Below are 27994 nucleotides of genomic sequence, written 5' to 3'. Positions count from 1 at the left end.
AAAGAAACTACCCACAACTATATCTAGGACAAAACTGTTCTACGTTTACAAATTCTAAAATAACTCATTGTCTGGATTTTAAAATTATAGTACGTGACAACGTGCTGCCAATTACAGAAACCTTTTCATCCTTGTAATGCAGAGACTTACATATTCCAGGCTTTTGCTTATCATTGATACTAGATGGAGGAATTCAGTGAGCAGAAAGTATAGGGAATGAAACACAACTCATTTATATGACATTGACTTAGCTGGGGTTAGAAGACTTTTTTATTTCTTTAACTTAACTAGGGTTCTGTTCTTTAGGTTATAGAACACAAAGTACTTAAAGGCTTAGAGGATCTTTCAGATCTCTCCTTGTACATAAAACTTATGTAGTAGATGCCTTTTCTTCACCACTTTGCTTGAAGTGCCTCCTTTACACTATACTAGCAAAGACAGGGCAGACTTTTTAGTTCCTTGTTGATGTTACAGAAAAGAAGTTGAGGGCATTCTAAGGGCAGCAATAGGCAAGACTTATAATTCAGATCTTAAGCAATGTGAAGTGTGTGACAAAACAAGAAACCAGGAAATTAAAAGTGATGGTTAACACCTCCTTAACTCATGACGCTGTGCCTTTTACCCCCACAATTGTAGGAGTTGAGTACAGAGTATCAGTCTAACACTGCTTGGCCCCGAGACAGCTAAACAATTGGTAACCAATTTAACTTGAGTTTAATATGTTACACTTTCACTAGCCCACACTTGGTGACTCATTGTTGAGAACCTTTCACCATTTGTGAATGAGCTTGCCACAGTGAAAATTAAGACGTCACATGTGGTAACACTGCATGGAAACAATGAAGCACCAAAAATGTCCTCAGCCAACTGCAGTAGAAACGAAACCTAGGTTGGGAGGGTGGTGGCGAGGCAGGAACTTGCCAGACTAGTAAAAGAGGCAGAGACTGCCAAAGTAGCTCTTCTCAAAGTCCAAGATGAAGTGGTCAACAGCTAAAGCTTCCAAGTTCATAAAATATCAGCTAATTATTTGGGCTACAGAGATGAGGAACCTCCCCAGCAACAAGTATATACAAACCAACATACAAACCTTAAAATGTTAACTCTGAAATAGCCTGTGGTTGTGGCATTTCATCCTACTGTTGTATATATTTTCACCTTGTTGAGCAATATTTTTCCATTATAAACCTCATCTCTGATCAATATATATTTTATGTCCTATAACTGTGGCAGCTCTGCGTCTGCATCAGAGACATAGAAAGAGAGAATGTAAATATACACATATGCACATGCAGTTTAGATAAACAGAAATACATATAAAGGGTCAAATTCTCAATTGGTGTAAATCAGCATAAATCCACTGAAGTCAATGTAGCTATGTCAGTTTTCAACAACTGAGAATCTACTTCATGTGTGTGCAGGAAGTAACCTATTCCATTCTAATCTGACTGGGACATGGTAAGTTTCTGTCCTTTTGAATTTTTTTATTTGTGAGTTTTTGGAGAGCAGATTTTTTTTCAATCTAAGGTAAAGTTGAAGACTTAAATGACTTGAGACAGCAACAGGTAAGGGTTGCGATTGGCTTATTTACCTCTGGAATCCCAGTCTCTCAAAATCACAACTCATCAATATGCTCTTCATAGGATTGTGCCGAGAGAAGAAGAGGGGAGAAGAAAAAGGGAGGCAACATCTGTAATTTGTCAAGTGAAGAGAGTATTACTACTATTACCATTTCTAAGGAGGCCCTCACAGTAGTTATCCAATGTGTATGTTGAGATAAGCAGCATATCAAATTTCTGCACATCTATTGATACATCTATTTAATTGTCATTTTCACCATTATATATATATATTTAAGGGGGTTTTATATATTTATATTTTTTAGGTCACTACATGTATGTGGACTCTATTTATGTCAAGCATTTCCAAGAAGTGGCCCAGCTGGTCTCACCTAAGACAACCACTCCCATGTCTGGCTGCTTATCCTTTTATTACCAACTTCAGCAGGAGAGCGGCATTGTTTTTACTCTCTATATGAGAGATATAAATGGCTTTTATGAGGAGATCTGGAAGATAGACCGTACAATGAATACAGACTGGAGTTTAGCAGAGGTTGATTTTGATGCACCATATCCAATGGAGGTAAGAAAATCAAAACCTGTGCAGTATAGCTATATCTTCCACAGTTTGCATTGCAGCTCCATATGTCAGTGCTCCTGACGTACTGCTTCTTCTCTACTATGTCATAAAATCAAATAGAACATGTGTATCTCTGTCTTCATGTCTCTTACTGTCAGAGGGCCTACTAGTGTCCAGGTGTGGTATTGCAGGGATTGTCTCAGTCTAGCACCCCCTTTTGTTGTTTTGTTATGTATGGCCTAGTCCTCCTGTCAGGTCACTGTTCAGTTCATTCCCCTTCTGGGGTTAACAGAACAGTCCCCAAAATAGGAAACTCTAGTCCATCTCCTGGCCTCTATCTGGTGCTTGATATTCTTGGCTTCTTTTATCTTTGTTGCCTGAGTTTCCCCTCTTGGTCTAGGGAAGAGGTAGGGGAACCCTGTCTGTCTGCCCTCTCCTCTGGGTTCCAGTCTGGGGACCTTATTTAGGCAGTTAAGGACTGTTCCTTCAATCCCACCACTATTTCCCCTTTACTTCACTTATCAGCATCCTCATAAGATCATCAGGCTCTGTTGTCCCTGCACTGACTCTGTGATTCCACAGTTTCTCCTGGGGCTAGCTCCGGAGGCATCTCCTACAAGCCAGTTTCGTTCCTCTCTGCATCAGACGGACTATACAATTCTAGCAATTCTTTGCCCCTTTCTTCAAGGCAGTCAATAGCTCTCTCCTATGAACAGGAGCTCCCCTCAGCCCTCTCCTTGGAGCTGGGGGTGTGCCTCATGCCTCTTGCTTTAGATTAGTCAGTTGCAAGGCCTTGTGCCAGCTCCCCTCAGCTGAACACCCTTCCTAGTAAGCCTTCCAGTCTGGAGGGTTTGTCAGGCTAGACTTCTGCAGTCAGCATCTCCCTGCTGTGATGGAGGAGGAAGCCTTTATACTGCTCCCCTTCTCCTAACCCCTTCCTTGCCCTGCCCTCTTCGAAAGATTTGGGCCTTTAAAGGTATGGTCTTCTGATTCCTTCCCTAAGCAACATTCATTCCCAGGACTCTTAGGTCTCTACATGTATCTTTTGAACTCTTCTGAACATTTTAAAGAGCCAAGTGGTAGGGCTGACCAGTAGGCACTATTGCCCTCTATCCTGGCCTACCCCATTGCAATATATTTGAAAATAAATGCACTTTTAAAAGTTGTGGTAGCTAATGCACCTGAGCTATATTATTATATATTATATTATCATCTCTGGGCTATATTATTCCTTTTTCCTGTTCAGATAGGATGCCTCCAGCAACCACAGCTTTGATCTTACTCCTCCACAACCCCCCTTAACAGAACTTTACTTCTCAAAGCTAAAATTGAGCTCTATATTATTTATTATTATTATTATTTATTATTTTATTCTAAATCTCAGGGCTATCCAAAAGAAATAGGAAGTAGAAAGTGTTGTTTATTCTTTGCTGACTCTTGATGCTTCACAGAATGGGAAGAAGATTCCATTTCTGACACCCTCCCTCTGTCCCCATCCCGGCCTTGGAATGTTCATGTGCCTGGACCAGGATTTGACTCTGTGTTCTGTGTTAATGCCAATACCTGCACTATCCTCTCAAAGAGGCTTTGTAGTTTTTCCAAGTAATCTGAATTCCAGATGATGAAGTTGTGTTACTACATTGTAGTGACATACACAATAGATTAAGTAATAAATTGCCATTTATTTTTTCAGGTTATTTTTGAAGTTGCTTTCAATAGTGCCAAAGGAGGCTATGTTGCTCTTGATGACATTTCTTTCTCTCCAGATTATTGCAGCAATCAGACAGGTATGAATTCTTTTGGGTATTTACGTTCCATAGTTTCTCCCTTCGTCTGCCTCCTTTTATCAGTCTGTAGATTTCACTGCTTGGAATGTACTATAGTGACATTCAAATACTAGCCTGCTCAATTTAGTAATGCCACTGGGTTCCTCCTCTTAAGAAATGAAATGGGATTGTAGAATAAATGATACATGCAGATCAGAAGTGAGGGTAATTTACCCTTTGTAAAGCTCTTTGAGATCTGATGATGGAAAAGCACTATATATGTACTAGGTATTAATTATTATTAGTCATTGAAACAACATACTTAGGGACATGGTGGATTGCCCATCATATGAAGTCTTGAATTCAGGACTGGATATCGTTCTAAAAGGTGTTTTATAACTCAAACAGAAGTGATGGGCTTGATGAAGAAATTACTAGGTTGGATTTTATAACCTGAGTTATGCAGGAAGTCAGACTAGATTAGCATAATAGTCCCTTCTGACCTTAATCTGTAGATTGCCAGAGCTTCAAAACTAAAGCACAGCATTTTAAATTTTGAGTAGGAATAAAAAAGATTTTACCTCTGTATTTGGCACTGGTGCAATCACAGCTGAAACACTGTGTCCACACTTCAAGCAGGATGTTGATAAATCTGGAGAGGGTTCAGGGAAGAGCCACAAGAATGATTAAATGTTGGAAAACATGCCTTGTAGTGATAGATTCAACGAGCTCAGTCTATTTAGCTTAAAAAAGAGAAGATTAACAGGTAACTTGACCACAGTCTGTAAGTGCCTTCAAGGGGACCAAATATTTGATGATGGGCTCTTCTATCTAGCAGACAAAAGTATAATGAGATAATGACTGAAAGCTGAAGCTAGACAAATTCAGACTAGAAACACATTTTTATCAGTGAGGGCAATTAACTATTGGAACAGTTTACTAAGGGTTGTGGTGGATTCTCTATTACTGACTATTTTAAAATCAAGATTGGATGTTTTTCTAAAAAGTATGATCTAGTTCAGATAGGAATTATTTAGAGGAATTTCTATGGCTTATGTTATATAGAAGGTCAGACTTCTGGCCTTGGAATCTATGGAAGTTTTTATGAAGTATTTACAGAATGTCATTCATTTGGGCAATTGATCCAAAATAGAATGGTCTACCCTTCCTCTCAGACAAGTTGCATGCTCCATGCTGCAACTGGAAAGCTAGTTGCAATGCTGTGATTCTATCTCCCCTGAGGTTAAACAAATTTCCACAGAGGCTGAAGCTGGTACAGCATATCTCTGAGGGAGTGTGGGTCAGGGACAGCTGCCCAAAATTAAATAAACAAGGTGCCATGGGTGGCAGGAAACCACAGGTGACTGGCAAGGGCTGTATCCTTCCCACAGTGATTAACACTGGGGCATGTCCTATCTTCCCATGTGCCTGGTATGCCCTTTCAGAGTTAAGTCAGAAGATACCTTTTGGGGTCATGTGGCCTACTCACTTCCTTCAGTTGATGGAGTGACTAGCTGCCTCTGAGAGGTGAGTGTTGTCAGGATTTTAATAGGTTTCCACAACAACAGAACCAAGATGGATCCACGTGATTGTTGTTGCGGGGCAGTTAGGGCCAGGATTCAGCCCTTGGCAGATACAGTGTCTGTCCCTGGACTAGCCAGATACTGTTTAGTTTGAATGTTGCTTTTTGTTGCTAAGTAATATTCTAACAAAATGATTGATGATTTGCTATCAAACCTATTCATTCTTTTTGGTCACAATTATGAATTCTTTTTAAATGAGAAGAAAAAAACATTTTGTACTGATCTAGTGGAAAGCAGTTTCTTCCTTTTTTACATCTGTACATGGTCTCTGCAAACTTTATCTGCACAGCTTAAAGATGCATTCTCTGGAGGGCATGAGACTGAGACCCCAGGTGTGTTGCTAATCTACCAGTCTTGGTTGATTGAATGTAGTTTTTGTATAACTATCTTCTCTCCTCCTGTTCTGGTTGTACTCATTTTTGTAACAGTCTGTGCTTGGGATTTATGTATTTTTTTGAGTTCTTGATTATGTTTGCAATAATGTTGTGCTTTGATCCATTTATTACTTATACTGATAATATATTTTCCTTTTCTATTTTAACTTTCAGATGTTGTTTATTTGATGGGCTAAATACAGTCTGTTACCTCTTTAGAACACAATACAGTTTATTCTAAATATCCTGACTCAAATTCTTATCCGCTGTAAGTGTGTGGAACTCTAGGTTGTCAGTGGAGCTACGTCCAGTTACACCAGGTCTGATTTTGGCCCATTAAGTTTTTTTCTGTGTGAGAAATTCATGCCAGTAATTTCCTTGGTATTTTGTTGAAATATGTTCAGTTACTTTTTAACCCTTCAGTCTTGTCACCAGTTCCCATATTTCCGTCTCTAGCTGCTTTGAGTACTTCTGAAATTGCATTCTCCTTCTGCATGGCTATAGTGGTTCTCTATCTCCAGCTGTCCAGGAGACTCTGTGTCAGCTCCATCTGAAATCCTTTGTTGTATAATAGTGATGTTACGTTTTTTGATTTTTTTTTTCTAGGAGTCCTGATTCAAAAGTGCACAAATATTAGCTCAGATTTTCAAAAAATCTACCATCCACCCATTAGAGGACTAAACTTACTAGTCACAGGCCGATTCAAAAGATGGGGCCTGGCCCTAATGAAAAGCTGAATTCAATCAGCACCCAGAGTCAGGGTGCAGGGATTCTTTCCAAGTGCTCTTCTTGGACCTTGCTTGGCACCTCTATCTTTCACAGCTGGCTCGTAGGTGTCTGTCAAATTTAAAGCCACCACAACCCTATTTGTCTGCTGGAAAGGAGGAGGAGCACTTACTTTCTGCTTTTTCTTTCATTCAGGGTCTTCCAGCTGTTGTGGGGTAGCATCTTCAAAACATTAACCCTCCCTCGTTCTCCTAGCTGCTGCAATAGGGTTGGTTGCCATTAGGGCTGATCTGTTTTCAGTCTTTTACAAGGGCTAGAACCTTTTTGCTGCTAACCTAAAGCTTAGTTTCTGCAGAAACTAAGCAGCATGGATCCCCACACTTACTCTGGGAAAGCTCCTACTTGGCAGTAGCAAGCAGACTTTTCAATCCTTGTATTAGCTACTGTACTGTAATGCTAGGGAGGACTGAGCCAGGCCATCACAGAGCTCATATAGACCTGACCTACCACCTGTAGGAACATCCCCTGATTGCCATATGTTGATTTTCCCTAATAACTTGTACAAATGATCTGTGAATATCTTCGAAAGAAACCTTCTTTTTTATTAGAAGCTGTCTTCCGATTGGAGATATTTTTAGATTAAAACTCTGGCCTTTGAATTCCACACAGCAGGAAAACCAAAAAGCCTTCAGCATGGATGAAGAGATTAGCTCAACTCTTCAATAAATTACACCATTTATAGTGATGATTTCCTTTGTGCAGTGAAACATGCAATACTAATGTGAATTGAGCAAAGCTCCAGATGTCAGTAGCCATAAATAAAAAATACTACCCCCACCCACCCCTATCTACCTTTCAGGAAAGGAAGGTTTGTTAAAATGAATGAATAAATAAAACTTAAATATTTGTCTTAAAGGTTATCACACTGGAAATCTAAATATTATTATATACACACACTTTTTGTCTGGATATCTTTTGAATGGAGTATGACAGAAAAAAATGTCTGGGTGTCTTTATGCATTACATCCTGAAGGAGAAATTTTATTTTCTTTTGACGTCTGTGCCTATTTATTTTTTTTATGGGGACTGTGAAAGAGGTATTTTCCCCCTGGGCAAAATATAAGAAAATAAGATCTATTTGTCATACAAAAATGATAGTCCAGGCTGACATCAAACTGTGTGCCATATGTATAAAGTGTGTGTGTATATGTATCTGCTTCTCTTCTGCAATATACACAATTACTAGTCATGAACAAACCAAGATAAAACAGAATACATTTTGGCATTCTTGTTCTTCAAATACTTTATGCATATTAGTGTACCCCTCCTAGCAGAGCATGTTTATCTTTTTGCAGGATTTTCTTTCAATCCTGCTGAGGCAAGCTGCAATTTTGAGGAAGATCTGTGTCATTTTTATCAGGATCACAAGGATGGCCCTGGCTGGAGCAGAGTGAAAGTAAAGCCTAATGCGTATAGGACTGGAGATCACACTACTGGACTAGGTAAATCGAAAGTTCTTTTAAGTGGAAAAGTCCAACTGGATATGAAGATAAAATTACTCTTTATTCCAGAACAGACTATGCAATTGACATATGGCTCTGCACTGGGGGTAGGGCAGAGAGATACTTCCCCAGAGGGAGCTGGGTAACCCAGGATCCTGTTAATGCCAGCTGACAAGGGGGCACAGAGTGGGTGAATAGAGAGTACAGCTATCTCCTGAGTCTGGCATGTACATTCTGTTTCACCAGAGAGGGTCATGTGCATCCTTTAATGAAAGGTTATGTTATACTGATCCTCATAATTGTTGCAAGATGTCTATACGGATGATAGAGTTGTGTATATGTACTGAAAATATATTTTAATATCTGTCACAACCAAAGAGGAAAACAGATTTTCTTCCAGAGAGGAGGTAAGATGCATATCTGTCGAAATGTAAATTAAGCATTGCAAGCCAACACAATAGAAGTCCCATTTACATAGAGTGTCAACAGAGAAGGAGCACACAGGAAAAGAAAACAAGCTATCAGGGTTAGCCTAGCTGTGTGCAAAGAAAATGGACTTGGGGTGGGGGTATGTGCAGGAGGCAAGGAAGACTTTATCCTGCATCTAGGAAGTAACCAGGCAGTATGATCCCATTCATAAAAATGGGATTTCGACGAGACTTAGTGGAAAATGGTGCAAAGGACGTTTGGGGTGAGAAATTTATTTAGATAGAAAGTAGTCTCTTAAAGTAAGCTTAGTCTATGTTATGCCGTGTTATGATTAGTTTTATATGTAACCCTTCTGTTTCCATTATCCTCACGCATTATCTCTTAAACCTTGATTGTTGATAATAAACTGATGATCGCTTTCACTACAAATATATCTTAGTGTTGTGGTATTGTACAAGAACTGATCCTGAGTTGACTCTAACAAGCTGGTATGTACCCTCTCCTCTTGGGGAGAGCAAACCTGATGTTCCTTGGAGTGTATAGGGTGTTGACCCCTGCAGGGGAACACTTCGAAGGGGCTTGGGGACTGGGGTGCACGTACTGTTAACCTGCAAGGCAAAGTAAGAGCTTCCATAACCCAGAGGATAACTAACAGACTAAGGTATCAGGGAGCTGGCACCTAATTAAGCACAAACAAGTGTCCCTCTTGCTTGAGGCAGGGTGGTGGTAAGGTGACTCACAGTCGTGGGTCATCCCAAGCTCCCAGTCATATAGAAGGAGCTTGTACACTGCACCATCCCTGTGAAGGTCCTAAAAGGGACTACAATTGTGCCTGGCCTTTGCACTTCAAGAGGGGAGGATTCTTGTGCACTTCTATCACTACACTCTCTCACAAGTGCCAGGAAAACCCTTGCCCTTTCTCTATGGAAATATAGGGCCAGATCCTCAGATGATATAAATCAATGCAGTTACATTCAAGTCAACAGTCAACACCAATTTATGCCCATTGAGGATCTGTCCCATAATGTTTTTCAAAGCATGCAATGAACTACTTGTAGGAATTTATAATAGTCAGGAGTTTTGCGTAACATTTTTAATAAGGAGAGGTGTTAGGCACATGAATATAAACTCTATTCAAGCATCCTGCTGATTTAAAAAAAGCAAGAATTGCATGCCAGTAGTGCTCTTACCTCTCCAAGGCAGAGGCTCAGGATATTTGGTTGTTTTGAGAATATCCTTTACATTGTGGTTTCTGACATTGCTCATATAGACCCCTTTGGGTAGCATTCACCACCATTCAATCATATGTGCCAGAGAGGCTTGCATCCTCTGTATGAACTATCCAGTGAAAATCTGACCGTGAATAAAGTGCTGAGTGCTTTAGCATTACCTCTTCCAATAAGGGAGTGGTAGCCTTAAAATTGAGTCAGGCTGCCAATGGAGTCAGCAGGATGCTATAAAATTGAGGGGTTTTTTTTGTTTGTTTGTTTTTTTTAAAGTAATTCTGCAAAGTGTTGATCTCCAGTGAAGACTGGAATCTGGTCATGTGCAGTCTTAAATTTGTAACGGCAGGGAGTTTATGTAGGATTTTGATTTGACCACTACAAATGGGGTTTTTATATAATTTGTTAACCTGCTAGGGGAAATTCTCATTAGCACCAGAATCTGCTGAAATGACTAAAGCTTTTTACCTGTGAATAGGCTTTGTGAATTGTTTATTAGAAAGACTCAATAATTGCACTGTTTCACAGGTTATTACTTGCTGGCGAACACAAAGTTTACCTCAAAGCCTGGGTACATTGGACGTCTGTATGGCCCCTCGCTGCCAGGAAACTTGCAGTATTGTCTGCGGTTTTATTATGCCATATATGGATTTTTCAAAATGAGCGACACCCTGGCTGTTTATATCTTTGAGGAGAATCATGTAGTTCAAGAGAAAATCTGGTCCGTCTTGGAATCCCCAAAGGGAGTCTGGACTCGAGCTGAAATCGCCTTCAAAAAACCTATGCCTTGCAAGGTAACAACCAGCATTTCTTGTTTGTTTTTCTCAAAGGTGTAGATGGAGATTTTTCATTCACTTCCTTTCTAGGGGGAATGTTAATCATCTTTGGCCCAACACTGCAAGGTGCTGAGAGTCGTCAGCTTCCAGTGAAGTCAATGATAGAGTGGAGGGCAATCAGCTTGCAGCAATGGTCAGAATCTTAGGGCACTTGTTAGCAGGTTTATTCTACTATTAGTTGTTTGTTTGTTTGTTTTTGTTTTATTTATTGAGGTTGTGCCTCCAGGCCATCAGTCAAAAATCAGTGCCTCGTTATGTTAAGCACGTTGCATACGGATAATGAAGAACGAATCCCTACCCCAAGAAGTTTGCAATCCGAGTAATCCTGGTGCTCACGTTATTCCGAAGGACCTTAGTCTGTGAGTTACAGCTATAGCTGTGTGCAGTTCGGTGGATTTGATTCTCATGGGCTCCATATACATATAACTTTTTAGTTTTGCTTCACAGGGGGTTTGCAGCTGCCATTCTCATTTTCAAGTTTGAACAAACCCAAAACCTCAAAAGCAAAAATTTCTGCTCAAACTGCTGAATTTGTCTTAATATCTTAGTCAAAACTACCAGGTCTCAACCTGAACCTAGAAGTCAGTCCAAGTTCACAGACATGGGTGAAGGTTTTGTGGAATCTGATCAGAGTTTGTACCAAAAATAGGTGTATTAACAAAGTTTTACTCAGAACCATCCACACCAACCCTCAAGCAGGTCATCGCACTCCTTCGAACTTTCTCTTTTCCCCCCAAAGTCAGTTTGACTTAGATAATCCTCAGGTATCAAAATAAGTCTAGAAGTCATTGCATCAGTTATCACAGTTCCTCTTTTGGGGTCTACATGACATCTATATGACAGCAGGAAGGTGTGATTTCTAGCACTGGGAAGCATACACACACTAGCTTTGCTCAAGCTAGCATGTTAACTAGCAATGTGGCCATGGTCACAGCTTGGGATAGCCGCCTGAGTATGTACACAGGGGATCAGGTAGGATTCTACTTGGGTGACTAGCTCAAGTCAATGCCCATGCCACCACAGCTGTTCTGCTATATTTAGAGAGCTAGCTCAAACAGAGTTAGCATGTATATGTCTGCCCAAGCTCCCAGATATAGTGTAGACATACCCTTGGAGCACCATTGCAAATGGTGCAAAGGATTTTGGGGGACACTTCAGGAGGACCAGTTGCGAGTGGCTGAATGTTGGATCACATAAAAAGATGGATGACACTCTACTTAATATTTTGGAGAGTTTGCTTAATTTTACTATCAATGTTAATGCCTTCCTGATGCTTCTACAAGTGACCAGTAGTAGAAGGGAATTGAACTTCAGGAACAATACGATAATGCAGAAGGAAACCGAGACAGGCAATCATAGATCCTGTTATACATGAATACTTTTACAGAGCTCCTTAAAACTTTAAGAGGTTGTGGTACAGACTTGAAAATTTTGACAAGATGAGATGCTGCTGTTTGAACCCTAAGATGGTCCTGTCTTCACAAGTCTGCCATATGGTATTGCCATTCTTTTAAGCAAACGGTCAATTTTAATTCAATATAGCCGTGTGGGTGGGTGGGTGGGTGGAAGGGGGGGCATTGGTATATATGGTACACACACAATGACTATATGCCTAATTTAAAATGTGGGCTCCAATCCCAGACAGGCACAAAGACACAGACATCTGCTTTATGCACCTACTAAATATCAATTTGAGTGACCAAATGCAGGATTTTGGGGCTAACTTTGCTGATGTTTGGAGGCCTCAGATTTCCTTGACTCCAGCTAATCTAATTTTAGGTCTGGGAACTTTACAGAAACTATAGTGGTGATACAGGTTTAGGACACCACTCCCCATGCAGTAGATGAGAACAGTACCCTGCTGATTGGCACCAGTAGATGTATCAGTGTAGCAGATAAGTAGCTGATAGAATTGTTTTTGATTGGCTCTGCCCCTTTTTTTGAGTGATATTGGGGGTAGCTTTGTGTAACTGCATAAGAGAGCCCTCACGGCATAAGTGCCTAGTACTGAGAGGATGTGTTTTACTACTATTCTGTTAAAGGTACGTACTAGGCTGCAAAACGTGTCTGTGAGGAGACATGGGTTATAGTTCCGTCAATATGTTGATGACACCCAGCTTTGTCTTTAATTTATCTGACCAGGCTAATGTGATAGAATGGTATGTATGTAACTGAGGCCTGGATTAAGGCTAACTGGCTGAGGCGTCAAGCAGACAAGACTAAGCTGACATTTAGTTGATGGGAAGAAACTGTAAGATTTGATGTGACACCCTACTTTGAGGGTGTCATAATTTAGGAACTCTTTATCCAATTTTACTTAATTGTGAAAAAACCCTACCTCAGAGTAGACTCAGCCTACTCATTTTAAGGCTGATACGACTTTTTTTTTTTTTTTTATTTGGAAGGCAAAATTGGGCTTATAGTGAAAACTATGTTGCAATCTTGATGCAGTAGCTGCCATTGCTACATAAGTAATGACAAACAGAATATCTTAATTATGTAATGAATCCAAGGCTTTACAGCTTTCTCTATGGCCATATATAGTTTACATAAAATAGTTTTACAAATTCTTGATTAGACAAATAACATATTGAAGACCATATCTCTAATGCCTTCAGAGGCGTGTGTGTGTGTGTGTGTAAATATATATTACATACACAAACTACATTAAAAGAACTTTTAATAAGGTTGTAAAGTCAAATACTCAAAAGTTAAAACATGCCAGAATTAAGGTTGCCTATGCAAGCTTAATTTGACCTCTTTATGCATATGTATTATGAGGAGTCTTTAATTACACAATTGCATACTATTTCTTTTGACAGGGCCCCTGCCTGACTCAGGAGCCATGATGGATGGTGCTCATTTACTGAGCAGCTATTTACTGAACAACAAAGAACAAAATACTGGATGGCCTCAGGCCTCATTTACTGGAAACTATTCAAGCCTGCTATAAAGACATAATTATTAATTTCCTCATGGGCTTTTCAATGGTGCTTATCCCTATAGCATCTGAGTGCTTCACAAACATTAATGACTATTTTCATAACACCCTTGTGAGATGAGGGGGATATTCTCCCCATTTCATAGGTGGTAAACTAAGGGCACTGAGAGATTAAGGTCCAATGTATCCACTAAATTTGGGTGCCCAATGTGAGACATCTAGGACCTGATTTTTCAGAGTACTTAACATTACACAGCACTTTATGTATTCAAAGCACAGCTCCCCTTGACTTTAGTTGCTGCTGTGAGTGCTCAGCACTTCTACAAGTTAGGCATCCAGAAAATGAGGCACACACAATTAGTGACCACCTGTGATAAGTCTGGTTTAATTGATTCTTCAGCATCACACAGGAACTCTGTGGTAAAGGCAGAAATATAATCCAATTCTCTAGGGCAGCATTCAACTGCCTTACCCAGGAAACCTCCTTTTCTCTTTCTACAGTCCCCTGCTTCATTCACTGTACACCTTCTAGTTTCTGCAACAAACCAAGCAGGGGCCCCATAAACAACATTTTCCTTTACTACACAATCCTGATTCATCCCCAGAGCAACTCCATTCTATGCACTGAATGATGTAGGGGTCCTCATGTGTGTCATCATGTAATTAAAGACTGTACCATAATGCAGACCCACAAGGCGGCTAAATTAAGATGGTATAGGCAACCTTAATTCTGGCATTTCCTAACTTTTGAGTAGTAGGCTTTGAAATCTTTTACTGCTCTTTTTATACAATTTGTGTGTGTAATTTCCTAGTTTTTAAAAAAAAAAAAAAAAAAAAGGCAACCTGAAGAAACAAACTCCATTATGTGGCATCATATGGACACACACGAGTCATCAGCAGGGATGGAACTTTTAGACCCACCACACAGACCTCTGCCATTTGACCTAACAGATTAACTGATAACAGTAGGTTGTTATCCTCTGTGTGGACCAGCTCTAGAGGAGGATTAGATGTACACTGTGCCAGTATTCAGAGTAGCAGCCGTGTTAGTCTGTATTGGCAAAAAGAAAAGGAGTACTTGTGGCACCTTAGAGACTAACAAATTTATTAGAGTATAAGCTTTCGTGAGCTACAGCTCACTTCATCGGATGCATTTGGTGGAAAAAAAAGTAGATTTTCAGACATTTGCTGACAGCAGAAGAATGGTGAGACACAGGAATCTTGGGTTCCATTCCAGGGTGCTCTGTGGGGTATATAGACTTTATTTTTTGGTTCCCCCTGCCCCTGCCCTGTATGTGATCCCTTCAGTCTCATCCCCTACAGCCTGTCCACATCTCAGTCTGGTCTCTTTCTCATCCATGGGTCCTTGTCCCAGCCTCCACTCCTCAGGCTTTTCATTCTAGTTCCAGTCTCCTTGCCTGGCAAGTCCCACCCTCACCCCTGCAGACTCCCCTTCCCAAGCTTTCCTTCTCTCCCAGAACCAGTCTCTGTGCCCAGCCAGTCCCCAAAACCTGGCAGGGAAAATTTCAGCCCAAATGGTTAGTTTGGCAAATTATAAGCAACTGAAAACAGGGTCTTTGCCCATCTTCCATAAGACATCTTGCACTGCAACTAGCTCTGCATATTTTCTTTATAAAATATCATAGCTGATGCATGCATATGTTTTTGAGACAGAACAAGTCTAAACTGAAAAGTAAGAACTTTTTAAATGTGCATGGTAATTTGCTTGATCAAACTTTTGGTTGATAGATGTTACTGGGGAGGTTGGCTAAGTAAGTGTCTGTGAAAATAGCAAACAGCCTCTGGTGATGTAATGTCTTGGATGCCCCTTAATGGCAAATAAAGCCAGAGACTCAGATCTTTATGCTGTTCCTTTCGTTGGCCAGATAATCTTGAAACTTATAAGACTCCTATTGTCAGAAAGTGGTAGTCCCAGAGCTTCTGATTGCATATTTCGTTCATCTTTCTCCTCACTCTAAGGGTATGTTTACACTATGAAATTAGGTCGAATTTATAGAAGTCGGTTTTGTAGAAAGGGTTTTTATACAGTCGAGAGTGTGTGTGTGTGTGTGTGTGTGTGTGTGTGTGTGTGTGTCCCCACACAAATGCTCTAAGTGCATGTAGTCAGCGGAGTGTGCTCACAGTACCGAGGCAACAGTCTACTTCCAGAGCTTTGCACTGTGCGTAGCTATCGCATGCATAAGGGCATTTTCATGGAACTTTGTGACTTGCTTTCCCCTGCCCTGAGGCGCAAGAATACCAAGATGAGAGCAACCCTCACAGTTGAGAAGCGATTGGTAATATCCCTGTGGAAGCTTGCAATGCCAGACAGCTACCGGTCAGTCGGGAATCAATTTGGAGTGGGCAAGTTTACTGTGGGGGCTGCTGTGATGCAAGTAGCCAACTCGATCAAAGATCTGCTGATATCAAGGGTAGTGACCCGGGGAAATGTGCAGGTCATAGTGGATGGCTTTGCTGCAATGGGATTCCCTAACCGTGGTGGGGCCATAGACTGAACCCATATCCCTATCTTCGCACCAGAGCACCAAGCCAGCAAGTACATAAACCACAAGGGGTACTTTTCAATAGTACTGCAAGCCCTGGTGGATCACAAGAGACGTTTCACCAACATCAACATGGAATGGCCAGGAAAGTTACATGATGCTCGCATCTTCAGGAACGCTGGTCTGTTTCAAAAGCTGCAGGAAGGGACTTTCTTCCCAGACCAGAAAATAACCGTTGGGGATGTTGAAATGCCTATAGTTATCCTTGGGGACCCAGCCTACCCTTTAATGCCATGGCTCATGAAGCTATACGTAGACAGCCTGGAGAGTAGTCAGTAGCTGTTCAACTACAGGCTGAGCAAGTGCAGAATGGTGGTAGAATGTGCATTTGAACGTTTAAAAGTGTACTGGTGCAGTTTACTGAGTCTGTTAGACCTCAGCGAAACCAATATTCCCACTGTTATTACTGCTTGCTGTGCGCTCCACAATATCTGTGAGAGGAAGGGGGAGACGTTTATGATGCGGTAGGAGGTTGAGGCAAATCGCCTGGCTGCTGGTTACGCATAGCCAGACACCAGGGCAGTTGGAAGAGCACAGGAGGGCGTGGTGCGCATCAGAGAAGCTTTGAAAACCAGTTTCATGACTGGCCAGGCAACGGTGTGAAAGCTCTGTTTTGTTTCTCCTTGATGAAACCCCCCGCCCCTTGGTTCACTCTACTTCCCTGTAAGATAACCAGCCTCCCCACCTCCCTTCGATCACTGCTTGCAGAGCCCATAAAGTCATTGTTGCTTCACATTCATGCATTCTTTATTAATTCATCACACAAACGGGATAGTTACCAAGGTAGCCCATGAAGGGTGGTGGAGGAGGGAAGGACAAGGCCACACAGCACTTTAAAAGTTTAAAACTTATTGAATGCCAGCCTTCTGTTACTTGGGCAATCCTCTGGGGTGGAGTGGCTGGGTGGCCAGAAGCCCCCCCCCATCGCGTTCTTGGGCGTCTGGGTGAGGAGGCTATGGAACTTGGGGAAGAGGGCGGTTGGTTACACAGGGGCTGTAGCGGCGGTCTGTGCTCCTGCTGCCTTTCCTGCAGCTCAATCATACACTGGAGCATATTAGTTTGATCCTCCAGCAGCCTCAGCATTGCATCCTGCCTCCTCTCATCATGCTGCCGCCACCTTTCAGCTTCAGCACGCCACCTCTCCTCCCAGTCATTTTGTGCTTTCCTGCACTCTGACATTGTCTGCCTCCATGCATTCGTTTGTGCTCTGTCAGTGTGGGAGGACAGCATGAGCTCAGAGAACATTTCATCACGAGTGGGGTTTTTTTGCCTTCTAATCTTCACTAGCCTCTGGGAAGGAGAAGATCCTGTGATCCTTGAAACACATGCAGCTGGTGGAGGGGAAAAAAAAAGGGACAGTGGTATTTGAAAAGACATTTTATAGAACAATAGGTACACTCTTTCACGGTAAACCTTGCTGTTAACATTACATACGTAGTACATGTGCTTTTGTTACAAGGTCGCATTTTGCCTCCCCCCACCGCGTGGCTAACAGCGGGAAACATTTCTGTTCAGCCATAGGCAAACAGCCCAGCAGGAACGGGCACCTCTGAATATCCCCTTAAGAAAAGCATCCTATTTCAACCGGGTGACCATGAATGATATCACTGTGAGGATAACACAGAGATAAAGAACGGATGTTGTTTGAACACCAGCAAACACTCATTGTAGAACAAAGCATTACATTGTTTCCAGATGTGCTACTGGCCTGGAGTGGTAAAGTGTCCTACCATCATGGATGGAATAAGGCTGCCCTCCCCAGAAACCTTTTGCAAAGGCTTTGGGAGTATATCCAGGAGAGCCACAAATGCCAGGGCAAATTAATCATTAAACATGCTGGCTTTTAAACCTTGTATAGTATTTTAAAAGGTACACTCACCAGAGGTCCCTTCTCCGCCTGGTAGGTCTGGGAGGCAGCCTTGGGTGGGTTCAGGGGGTACTGGCTCCAGGTCCAGGGTGAGAAACAGTTCCTGGCTGTCAGGAAAACCAGTTTCTCCACTTGTTTGCTGTGAGCTATCTACAACCTCATCATCATGGTCTTCCTCGTCCCCAAAATCTGCTTCCGTGTTGCCTCCCTCTTCATTGAAGGAGTCAAACAACACAGCTGGGGTAGTGGTGGCTAAACCCCCTAAAATAGCATGCAGCTCATCATAGAAGCGGCATGTTTGGGGCTCTGACCCGGAGCGGCTGTTCGCCTCTCTGGTTTTCAGGTAGGCTTGCCTTAGCTCCTTAAGTTTCACGTGGCACTGCTTCGGCCTGTTATGGCCTCTGTCCTTCATGCCCTGGGAGATTTTCACAAGTGCTTTGGCATTTCGAAAACTGGAAAGTAGTTCTGATGGCACAGATTCCTCTCCCCATACAGCGATCAGATCCTGTACCTCCCGTTCGGTCCATGCTGGAGCTCTTTTGCAATTCCGGGACTCCATCATGGTCACCTCTGCTGATGAGCTCTGCATGGTCACCTGCAGCTTGCCACGCTGGCCAAACAGGAAATTGAAATTCAAAAGTTTGCGGGCCTTTCCCTGTCTACCTGGTCAGTGCATCTGAGTTGAGAGTGCTGTCCAGAGCGGTCACAATGGAGCACTCTGGGTTAGCTCCCGGAGGCCAATACCGTCTAATTGCATCCACAGTACCCCAAATTCGACCCAGCAAAACCGATTTCAGCGCTAATCCCCTTGTTGGGGGTGGAGGAAGGAAATCAATTTTAAGAGCCCTTTAAGTCGAAAAAAAGGGCTTCATCATGTGGACGGGTGCAGGGTTAAATAGATTTAATGCTGCTAAATTCGACCTCAACACCTAGTGTAGACCAGGGCTAAGGAATGATGTACGGTACAAACATTACTCCCAAAACCTTAAGGTACCTTTTTGAGATTTTTTTTCTGATGACTTTTGGGGACAAAGTGGCATTTGTCTGTTTGAAGCTAGCTCTTGTCTCAGACTAATAAAAGTCTCTCTACTTTTGAGGATCCTGATTTGTATAGGTTCTTTTTGAATAAGCAAACTGGAGTCTGGGAGCAGTTTACTGGCTTGAATTCTGTGAGGCAGGAAACTTGCAGCTGTCCAGAAGGCATTAATATAGCATTTTGTAAGTACCATGTCAAAATGTTAGATGAATATGAATCACCCAAGTAAGTTATAAATTCTAATATACATACTGCAAATAGAACACAAAACTTGTATTGAATAATAACAGATGAACTAAACCTCAGAAAAGGCAGGAAATTTCTTATAGCATGAGCTAAGGACAGTAAGTGCATATGGTTCTTTACATAAGCATTGCAGAATTTGAAAATGGTACTTTATGAACAAGCGTGAGGATGAGGAGGTCAGAGGGAAGATCCTGGCATTTATGGGCATGGATCAGACCCATAATCTATTAAGGTTTTGTTTATGGTAGCATGAAAAATGACAGCTGTTTAGATTCTTTGAAACTTATTTCAGTTTAGTGAAACTGACTCCAAATCTGTTCTCAGTTTTAGAGTGAATGGGTGGATTCAGACTAAATGAGGTAGGATATGAGGTGGGGGGAAATCCATTTAAAACAAGTGAGTTCCAAACATGCACTACACAGCTTGAATTTGTGTGTGTGTGTGTGGTGACAGCTCCTGCTGGTCATCTCAGGAATTAGCTCTCCAGTGTATGGAGCGCCTCCTCATGGCCAGTGTCATGCCTGCCACTGGCCCTCATGTCCCTCCACCTTGGGATGCTGCCCCCGGTCAGTGCCCCCATACTCTAGGTCTCCCCTCCCAGGGGAACCCCCAGCTTCTATCCCTACCTTGCCTCCTTGGCTATGCTAATCATCATCTAGCCTCTGCTCATTGGAGCAGACTGTAGTCTGTAAACCACTCATCACTGACAAGGGGAGTTTGGACCCGCTTGCTGCCTTTCCCTGCAGTCCCATACCTCTCTTCAGGCCTTGCACAAGGCCTGCAGCCTGGGGAGTTGCCAGGCTGGAGTACCCCAGCTCCTCTTGCCTTTCTCCAGCACTTCTCTACCTCTGGTACCCTGCTCCCAGGCAGCTAGGTCCTTCTCTCTCCAGGACTAGAGAGAGATTGACTTAACTCCTGGCTCACAGCCCTTTTATAGGGCCAGCTGTGGCCTGATTGGGGCATGGTGCTGCTAGGACCGATTGAACATTCCAAACCTCTGAGCAGCTTTCAAAAGCTAACATTTAATATTCTCTAGCTATTCACACAGGGTTTTATCATAGTACCTATCACTGTAGTATCTGTGTCCCCCCCCCACATTTAAAACCAAACTCACAGAACAGTGACCTAATTCTGCCCCCCCCACCCTCGAAGCATAGCAGAAGCCACTTTGAGTTTATTTTCTCCCCCCCCACCTTCTTTTCCCCCCTCACTCTTCTTGTCCTCACCTCCTTCTGTTCTTCTTCACTCTTCATCATAGTTGTTTTTAGTTGTAGGAAAGCAAAAAAACAAAGTAGCATGTTTTACACATAATCCCACTGGGAGAGACGGTCTGGGCGGGGCCCTGCCAGCAGGACACCACCTGCGTGTAGAGCTCCGCCGCCGCTGAATGGACATGTTAGCACGGAGCCCCTGAGCGGGACTGAGCCTCCCGCCGCCATGGGCACCCACACCAGTCACCACCAACACGGAGGCTGTGAACGCCTTCAACCAGGAGATGGGAGTGTGGGGGGATGCCGGGCCGGGCCCGGCGGCCGGTTCTGGGAGTCACGAAGTCGCTATTGCGGCTGCCTGCCCCGCTGCTTCCTGCCCTGGGGCGAGGGAGAGCCAAGGCCCAGCCCGGCAGAGGCCTCCGCGGAGACCCAGGTAGCGGCCGGCCTGTGGCCTCTCCTTTTTTTGCGGGGGTGGGAGGGATAGCTGAGTGGTTTGAGCATTGGCCTGTTAAACCCAGGGTTGTGAGTTCAGTCCTTGAGGGGGCCATTTAGGGATCTGGGGCAAAAACTGGGGATTGGTCCTGCTTTGAGCAGGGGGTTGGACTAGATGACCTCCTGACATCCCTTCCAATCTTAATATTGCATGATCATTGTGAGGGCAGTGAATTTAGTGATCATTCTATTTTCCAGGAATGAATTCTAAAACCTTGTCTCTCTTGCTGAGTTTCAACAGGCCTGCCGTCTCCAGGGCACCCCCTCATGGCCTCAGGGCAGCCCTGCAAGCAATCCCCCCCCACCTCAGTTTTCTCCTTCAAGGTGTTTCATAGATTCATAGATATTAAGGTCAGAAGGACCATTATGATAATCTAGTCTGACCTCCTGCACAATGCAGGCCACAATCTCATCCATCCACTCCTGCAATAAACCTCTCACCTATGCCTGAGCTACTGAAGTCCTCAAATCACAGTTTAAAGACTTCAAGGTGCAGAGAATCCTCCAGCAAGTGACCCATGCTACAGAGGAAGGCAAAAAAAACCCCAGGGCCTCTTCCAATCTGCTCTGGAGAAAAATTCCTTCCTGACCCCAAATATGGCAATAAGCTGAACCCTGAGCATGTGGGCAAGATTCACGAGCCAGATACCCAAGAAAGAATTCTCTGTAGTAACTCAGATCCCATCACAGGCCATTGGGCCTATTTACCATGAATATTTAAAGATCAATTAATTACCAAAATCATGTTATCCCATCATACCATTTCCTCCATAAACTTATCGAGTTTAATCTTGAAGCCAGATAGGTCTTTTGTCCCCACTGCTTCTCTTGGAAGGCTATTCTATTCACTCCTCTGATGGTTAGAAACCTTCATCTAATTTCAAGTCTAAACTTCCTGATCGACAGTTTATATCCATTTGTTCTTGTGTCTACATTGGTACTGAGCTTAAATAATTCCTCTCCCTCTCCGGTATTTATCCCTCTGATACATTTATAGAGAGCAGTCATATCTCCCCTCAACCTTCTTTTGGTTAGGTTAAACAAGCCAAGCTCCTTGAGTCTCCTTTCATAAGACAGGTTTTCCATTCCTCGGATCATCCTAGTAGCCCTTCTCTGTACCTGCTCCAGTTCGAATTCATCCTTCTTCAACATGGGAGACCAGAACTGCACACAGTATTCTAGATGAGGTCTCACCAGTGCCTCGTATAACAGTACGAACACCTCCTTATCTCTGCTGGAAATACCTCGCCTGATGCATCCCAAGACTGCATTAGCTTTTTTCACAGCCATATCACATTGACTGCTCATAGTCATCCTTTGGTCAACCAATACTCCAAGGTCCTTCTCCTCCTCTGTTACTTTTAATTGACGCGTTCCCAGCTTATAACTAAAATTCTTGTTGTTAATCCTTAAATGCATGAGCTTGCACTTCTCACTATTAAATTTCATCCTATTACTCCAGTTTACAAGGTCATCCAGATCCTCCTGTATATCTCAGTCCTTCACTAAATTGGCAATACCTCCCAGAATTGTATCATCCGCAAACTTTATTAGTACACTCCCACTTTTTGTGCCGAAGTCAGTAATAAAAAGATTGGTCCCAAAACCGATCCCTGAGGAACTCCACTGGTAACCTCTCTCCAGTCTGACAGTTCACCTTTCAACATGATCCACTGTAGTCTCCCTTTTAACCAATTCCTTATCCTTTCAATTTTCATATTGATCCCCATCTTTTCCAATTTAACTAACAATTCCCCATGTGGCATCATATCAAACACTTTACTGAAATCTAGGTAAACTAGATTCACTGCATTTCCTTTTGTCCATTCACAGCCCTTCTCAGATTCTGCTTTATTAAGTCAACAAACACTCAAAACAAAATTCTCAAGTCCATCTATTTACCTCCTTATCAGGTCAGTTCCAGGTCTTTCCTGCTGGTAGTCTCACTCCCCAAGTTCCAGCTTTCTCTACTGCAGTGGTTCTCAAACTATTGTAATGGTGACCCCTTTCACATAGCAAACCTCTGAGTGCAACCCCCCCCTTATAAATATTTTATCATTATAGATGCTGGAGGCAAAGTGGGGTTTGGGGTGGAGGCTGACAGCTCGCAACCCCCACATGTAATAACCTTGTGACCCTCTGAGGAGTCCAGACCCCCAGTTTGAGAACCCCTGCTCTACTGGAGCCTAGTCACTTCCAGCAGCCTCTGTACTTCATTCTGTTCTCCCCCGAGAACTTTCTCTACCCCTTTTTGCTACCCCTTTATAGGTGAATCAGCAGATCCCTGCTCAGGTGTGCCCCCTTGGTAACTATGGTTGATTGGCCTTAAGGGGCAAGCCCCACTGTTACCCTGAGAAATCCCTGTCTCCCACTCTCATGAGCTTCAGCCTTGAAGTTGACAGGAACATAGATTCATTCTTAGTTCCTTAGAAACACAACCACCAGGGGAGATCATTAACATGGAAAAAGAGGGAGATGCTCTCTTACACACCTTGGACCAGTTCCACAGATGTCTTTGAAGACTGGAACTGAGATTTTAAACCTGACCCAGTATGCTGTGGGGAGCCAGTGTAGAGAACATAGCATCAGGTTGATGCTCACTTGGTGAGTGGTGTTGCTGAGGGGCTGAGCTGTTGCATTCTGGGTTAACAAAAAGTTTGTCAAGTTTGTCAAGGTCTTTGTATTTCTAGATATGGAGAGTTGAAATAATCCAATGTTTGAAGTCATGAAAACCTGGGCAACCACAAACAAGTTACCATTTATAAAGGGCAGTTCCCCAGGCAATATCAAGTGAAAGAGGGCATAAAGACTTATGACTCCTTAATATGCAACTTCTATGTCCAGTTAAAGCTTGTCAAGTTTCAAAGGGACTCCCATGCAGTCTTTGAGTTGGAAGGATGATGGCTGTGTCATGAGAACTTGTGGGTGTGCAACTTAAAGCAGCAGGGAAACTAACCTTGCCCCAAAAACAAAGAAATGGCCCTAAAATGTCAGCCATTGAAAATCCCATTTTGAGAATTCATGGTTAAAATCTCAAACAACATAAGATTTCTCAAAATATGGTGATCAGTATTTGATACCCATTTGTCTGTGACATTTGACATATACTTTTAAAAATAACACCCTAGAAAAACCATTAAAGAAAATCATTTAAAAACTTGGGAGTTATAAATCCTCCTACACTCATCTCAGCAGCTAGATGAGGATTGAATACTATATCCCCATTATGCCTACCTAGTTGTTCTGCACTACTTAACTGACTTATGTGCTTGCTCTGTTTTGTTCTCTGCCCTTAATGTTGTTTTCCAAGAGGTTGTGTGTGTCTAACATAGTTTGTGATATTACCAGTTAATGATGTGGCCAGAGATATGACAGTACTCTTCTGTCCAAGAGCAAAACCTCCTGCTGCGCTGCCTGCTGCCCCCACCCCCCGCCAAAAAAAATTTAAGAACCAAACAGCATCATTAAAGAGGGAACAAACTCATAATATTAGGATTTGGGAAGTTTTAGCAGGGCTCTGTGGGACTGCTAAACATATCACTAGTCTATTTACTTTTCTGTACAGACAGCATTCTCTGCTATATGATTAATCCATTGAATATAGATGTGGCAGAGTCTGTGGCTTTAACTTGTTCTGTGAACTTCTCATTTCCCTTCTTCAATCCATTTCTTGTTGGACAAATGTGCATTTCAGAAGTTTGTCTGAATGTTACTAGCAGATGTTACCAGGCTTTTCCAATTCAATATGGACCAGATTTCCACAGCATTTGCATAGGCAGTTTATCGGAGTAATATGTAACATGAGAAAGTTGTACTGGTTTAATTTAGTGTGATTTTTAAGCCAACTTGGTTAAACGGATGTGTGGACATTCTTATTTCGGTTTGAGTGATTTATTTCAGTTAAGTGTATCAATATCAATTTAGCTAACCAAAATAAGCCTGGTTAAACCAAAATAAGAATGTCCATACAGCTGTTTGCACCAGTTTGATTTAAAAACCGATTCAAGTTAAACTGGCACAACTTTCCCAATGTAGACAAGCCTTGAGCCGATCAGCCTGATTCTCCCCTTTGCTATACCAGTTTTATGCTATGAAATTGTTATTTAACATAGTTACACTTGCGTAAAACCAGTGTAACCAAGTGAAGAATCAAGTCCAACATTTTGTTTTGTGAAAATGTTATGCACTGGCTCATTATACCTTAGCACATTTTTATTTGTACTGGAATGAAAATTTGTGGATTTAGCAAGATCATCAATATCTTTATGCTATATAAAGTTTTATAACTATTCCTACTAATGTAAGGACCATCCCAACTCCACTCAATCAATTGCAGGCTTTCCATTGACTTCAGTGGAATTGGGCTTAAGGGGCCTACACGAGATGTTGAGTGTGTGCTGTGAGTGTGTGCAAGATGTTGAGTGTGTGCTGTGAGTGTGTGCAAGATGTTGAGTGTGTGCTGTGAGTGCTGAACTGCCTCATCTAGACTTCAGTGGGAATTAAGGGCATTCTGCACCATCCAAAATTTCTCAGCACTTCATCAGAATGAAATAATTTATACCTTCTTTGCTAATTTGTTAACATTTTTTCAGCACTTGAAGGTTCTGTTTTTAAAAAATTGAGACTAAATGCCAAATATTTTTAAATTCTTCACACTTAGAGTTTTAAAACAAAAGTCTTTTTCCTGCTCATTGAGGTTTACAATATTTTTTTTAAAAATCCCAGATAATCTTTGAAGTCATTGGTTCAGATTTCTTTGATGGATTTGAGTTTACCAGCCATTCACATGCCATTATTTTCCCAGAGTACATTGCGCAGCAGTACGTTTTCCAAAGTCTAAGCAGTGGTCGGTGACAAAGTCATCAGCTTGAGGGATGGCCACTGATACGAGGGAAGCTTATTGCTGGGTAGTGAGAGGGAGTGCTCAGTAGCAGCATGATTGAAAACATTACCTGAAAGTTATTTTCAAATTCACAAAAGTGCACAGTAGTGTTTATAGTATAATTGCACTTTACTGCATTAATCTGTTTTTGTCAGGCTCCAATCAAATAGTCAGCAATACTGTAGGTTAAACTGCATGACGGTCTCAGGCAACATAACCTGCTGCTGGGGCACAGTTTACCTTCTGTGACAGAGTTCCTCCTCTGCCTTGGTGGGTCCTGCGCTTATTGGTGGATTTGCTCACCTCAGAGATTCACAGCAGCCCTCAGTTTGGCCACTTTTGCTAGTGGCTCAAATCTGCCATTCATTCAGCTAACCTCATCACTGGCCAGCATGGGAAAAAGGAAGGAGAACAATCCCTGCAGTCTCTGTTGATCCACCACGTGGGTCAGGGAAAAACCCAGAGACTTTCCCCTCTGGTGGAACCCACAGTCCAGGTCAACTCCTCCAGTGTCTGATCAGGAGTTGGGAGGTTTGGGGGGGAACCCAGATCCACCCTCTACTCTGGGTTCCAGCCCAGGGCCCTGTGGACTGCAGCTGTCTAGAGTGCCTCCTGGAACAGCTGTGCGACTGCTACAACTCCCTGGGCTACTTCCCCATGGCCTCCTCCCAACACCTTCTTTACCCTCACCACAGGATCTTCCTCTTGGTGTCTGATAATGCTTGTACTCCTCAGTCCTGCAACAGTCCGCCTTCTCACTCTCAGCTCCTAGTGTCTCTAGCTCCCAACTTCTCACATACACGCCACAAACTGAAGTGAGCTCCTTTTTAAACTCAGGTGCCCTGATTAGCCAGACTGCCCTAACTGATTCTAGCAGCTTCTTAATTGTCGCCAGGTATCCTAATTAGCCTGCCTGCCTGAATTTGTTCCAGCAAATTCCTTCTTGTTCTGGAACTGCCCCTGTTACCTTACCCAGGGGAAATGGACCTGCTTAATCTGGCTTCTGCCTTCTAACACTCTCCTGTAGCCATCTGGCTTGACTCTGTCACACTTCCCATCATCAGATTGGGCCAGTGCCTTAGTTTTCTGTCTGATTGGGTAGTTTAGGTTTCTACCAGACCCAAAGCTCTCATTTCTGGGGTAAACAAACAGTGCAAAAGGAAAAACCCAGCTTCCTACACTACGTCAGGGTTTGGCTGGATCTTCTTCCTTTTTCTCAGAGCTTTGTCCTTTTCATGCAGGGCTCCTGAGTGGTCCTTTGCCTAGCTCCTCTTAGTCTTAAGGCTTCTTTTGTAGGCTTCTATGTCAGGTGCTTTCTCCTTGGAAAGATCAGAATTACTGCCTGTTTCCTCATTGGCAGAGACTTACAGCAGGTCCTCCCATTTCCCCTCCCCCTCTAGGAGCAGGTAGACTACATATATACAGATTTCAATCTCAATCCTTCTGGTTCAGGTACAGAAAAAGAGAATGGGGAATCATTCAATCCAACTCAGTACGACCTGTGAGCCAACACCCAACTTCGTATCCTGGAAGAGATGAGTTTTGAATCATCATTGCAAATTACTTGCATGCTTGCGTTTCTATTTAATATGAATATTGCCTTCTTCTGTACCAATTACTGATACATGGCTGATAAATTACAAGACTTGATCACTGATTTTTGTTGATGCTGTAGACCAAGGAAATTAAGTAAGCACTGGAACATAAATCAAACATGCTTTTGAGAAATTGATGTAAAAATTTGTAAACAGATGCTTGAATAATGTCCTGGGCATCTCCCTTTACTCCCTGCAAAAAGCAGAGGTAAAGGAGGAAAGCGCTTTTTAATTTCAATAATATTTGCAACAACTGACTGCAACCACTAATATTTCCTAATTTAACCTCCAGGATATCATACAAACCCAAGAGGTATTTTAATAATTCTAGACTGAAACAATAAATGTATTGTTCATCATCTGTCATGTTAAATAAAGAAAACATGAGCTGAACACTCAGATGATCCTCTGCCCTGTCATCCTCTCCTCTATGGCATGCATTAATTCACTTATGCAAAAATTTACCCTGGGAAAAGAAATTGTCAAAATTAATATAAATATTGCAAGGCTCAAATTAGATCACAATCAGTCATCATCTAGGTCAGTGGTCTCCAACCTTTTTATGCCCAAGATCACTTTTTGAAT

General features: G+C 42.4%; 1 protein-coding gene across 3 annotated transcripts in view; it reads left to right on the top strand.

The window, feature by feature from the left end:
- The window catches only part of MAMDC2 (MAM domain containing 2), a 97302-nt gene that overhangs the window by 46819 nt on the left and 22489 nt on the right, over positions 1–27994 (top strand). For all 3 annotated transcript variants that reach the window (XM_043515165.1, XM_038401889.2, XM_038401890.2), the window contains exons 6-9: positions 1883–2139; positions 3830–3923; positions 7941–8087; positions 10268–10533. In XM_043515165.1, coding sequence (XP_043371100.1) covers positions 1883–2139; positions 3830–3923; positions 7941–8087; positions 10268–10533 — 764 coding nt within the window. The remainder of the gene's footprint in view (positions 1–1882; positions 2140–3829; positions 3924–7940; positions 8088–10267; positions 10534–27994) is intronic.

Source organism: Dermochelys coriacea, chromosome 5, assembly GCF_009764565.3.
Source record: "Dermochelys coriacea isolate rDerCor1 chromosome 5, rDerCor1.pri.v4, whole genome shotgun sequence".
In the NCBI taxonomy this organism is placed as follows: Eukaryota; Metazoa; Chordata; order Testudines; family Dermochelyidae; genus Dermochelys; species Dermochelys coriacea.
This window is presented reverse-complemented; position numbering and strand designations above follow the sequence as displayed.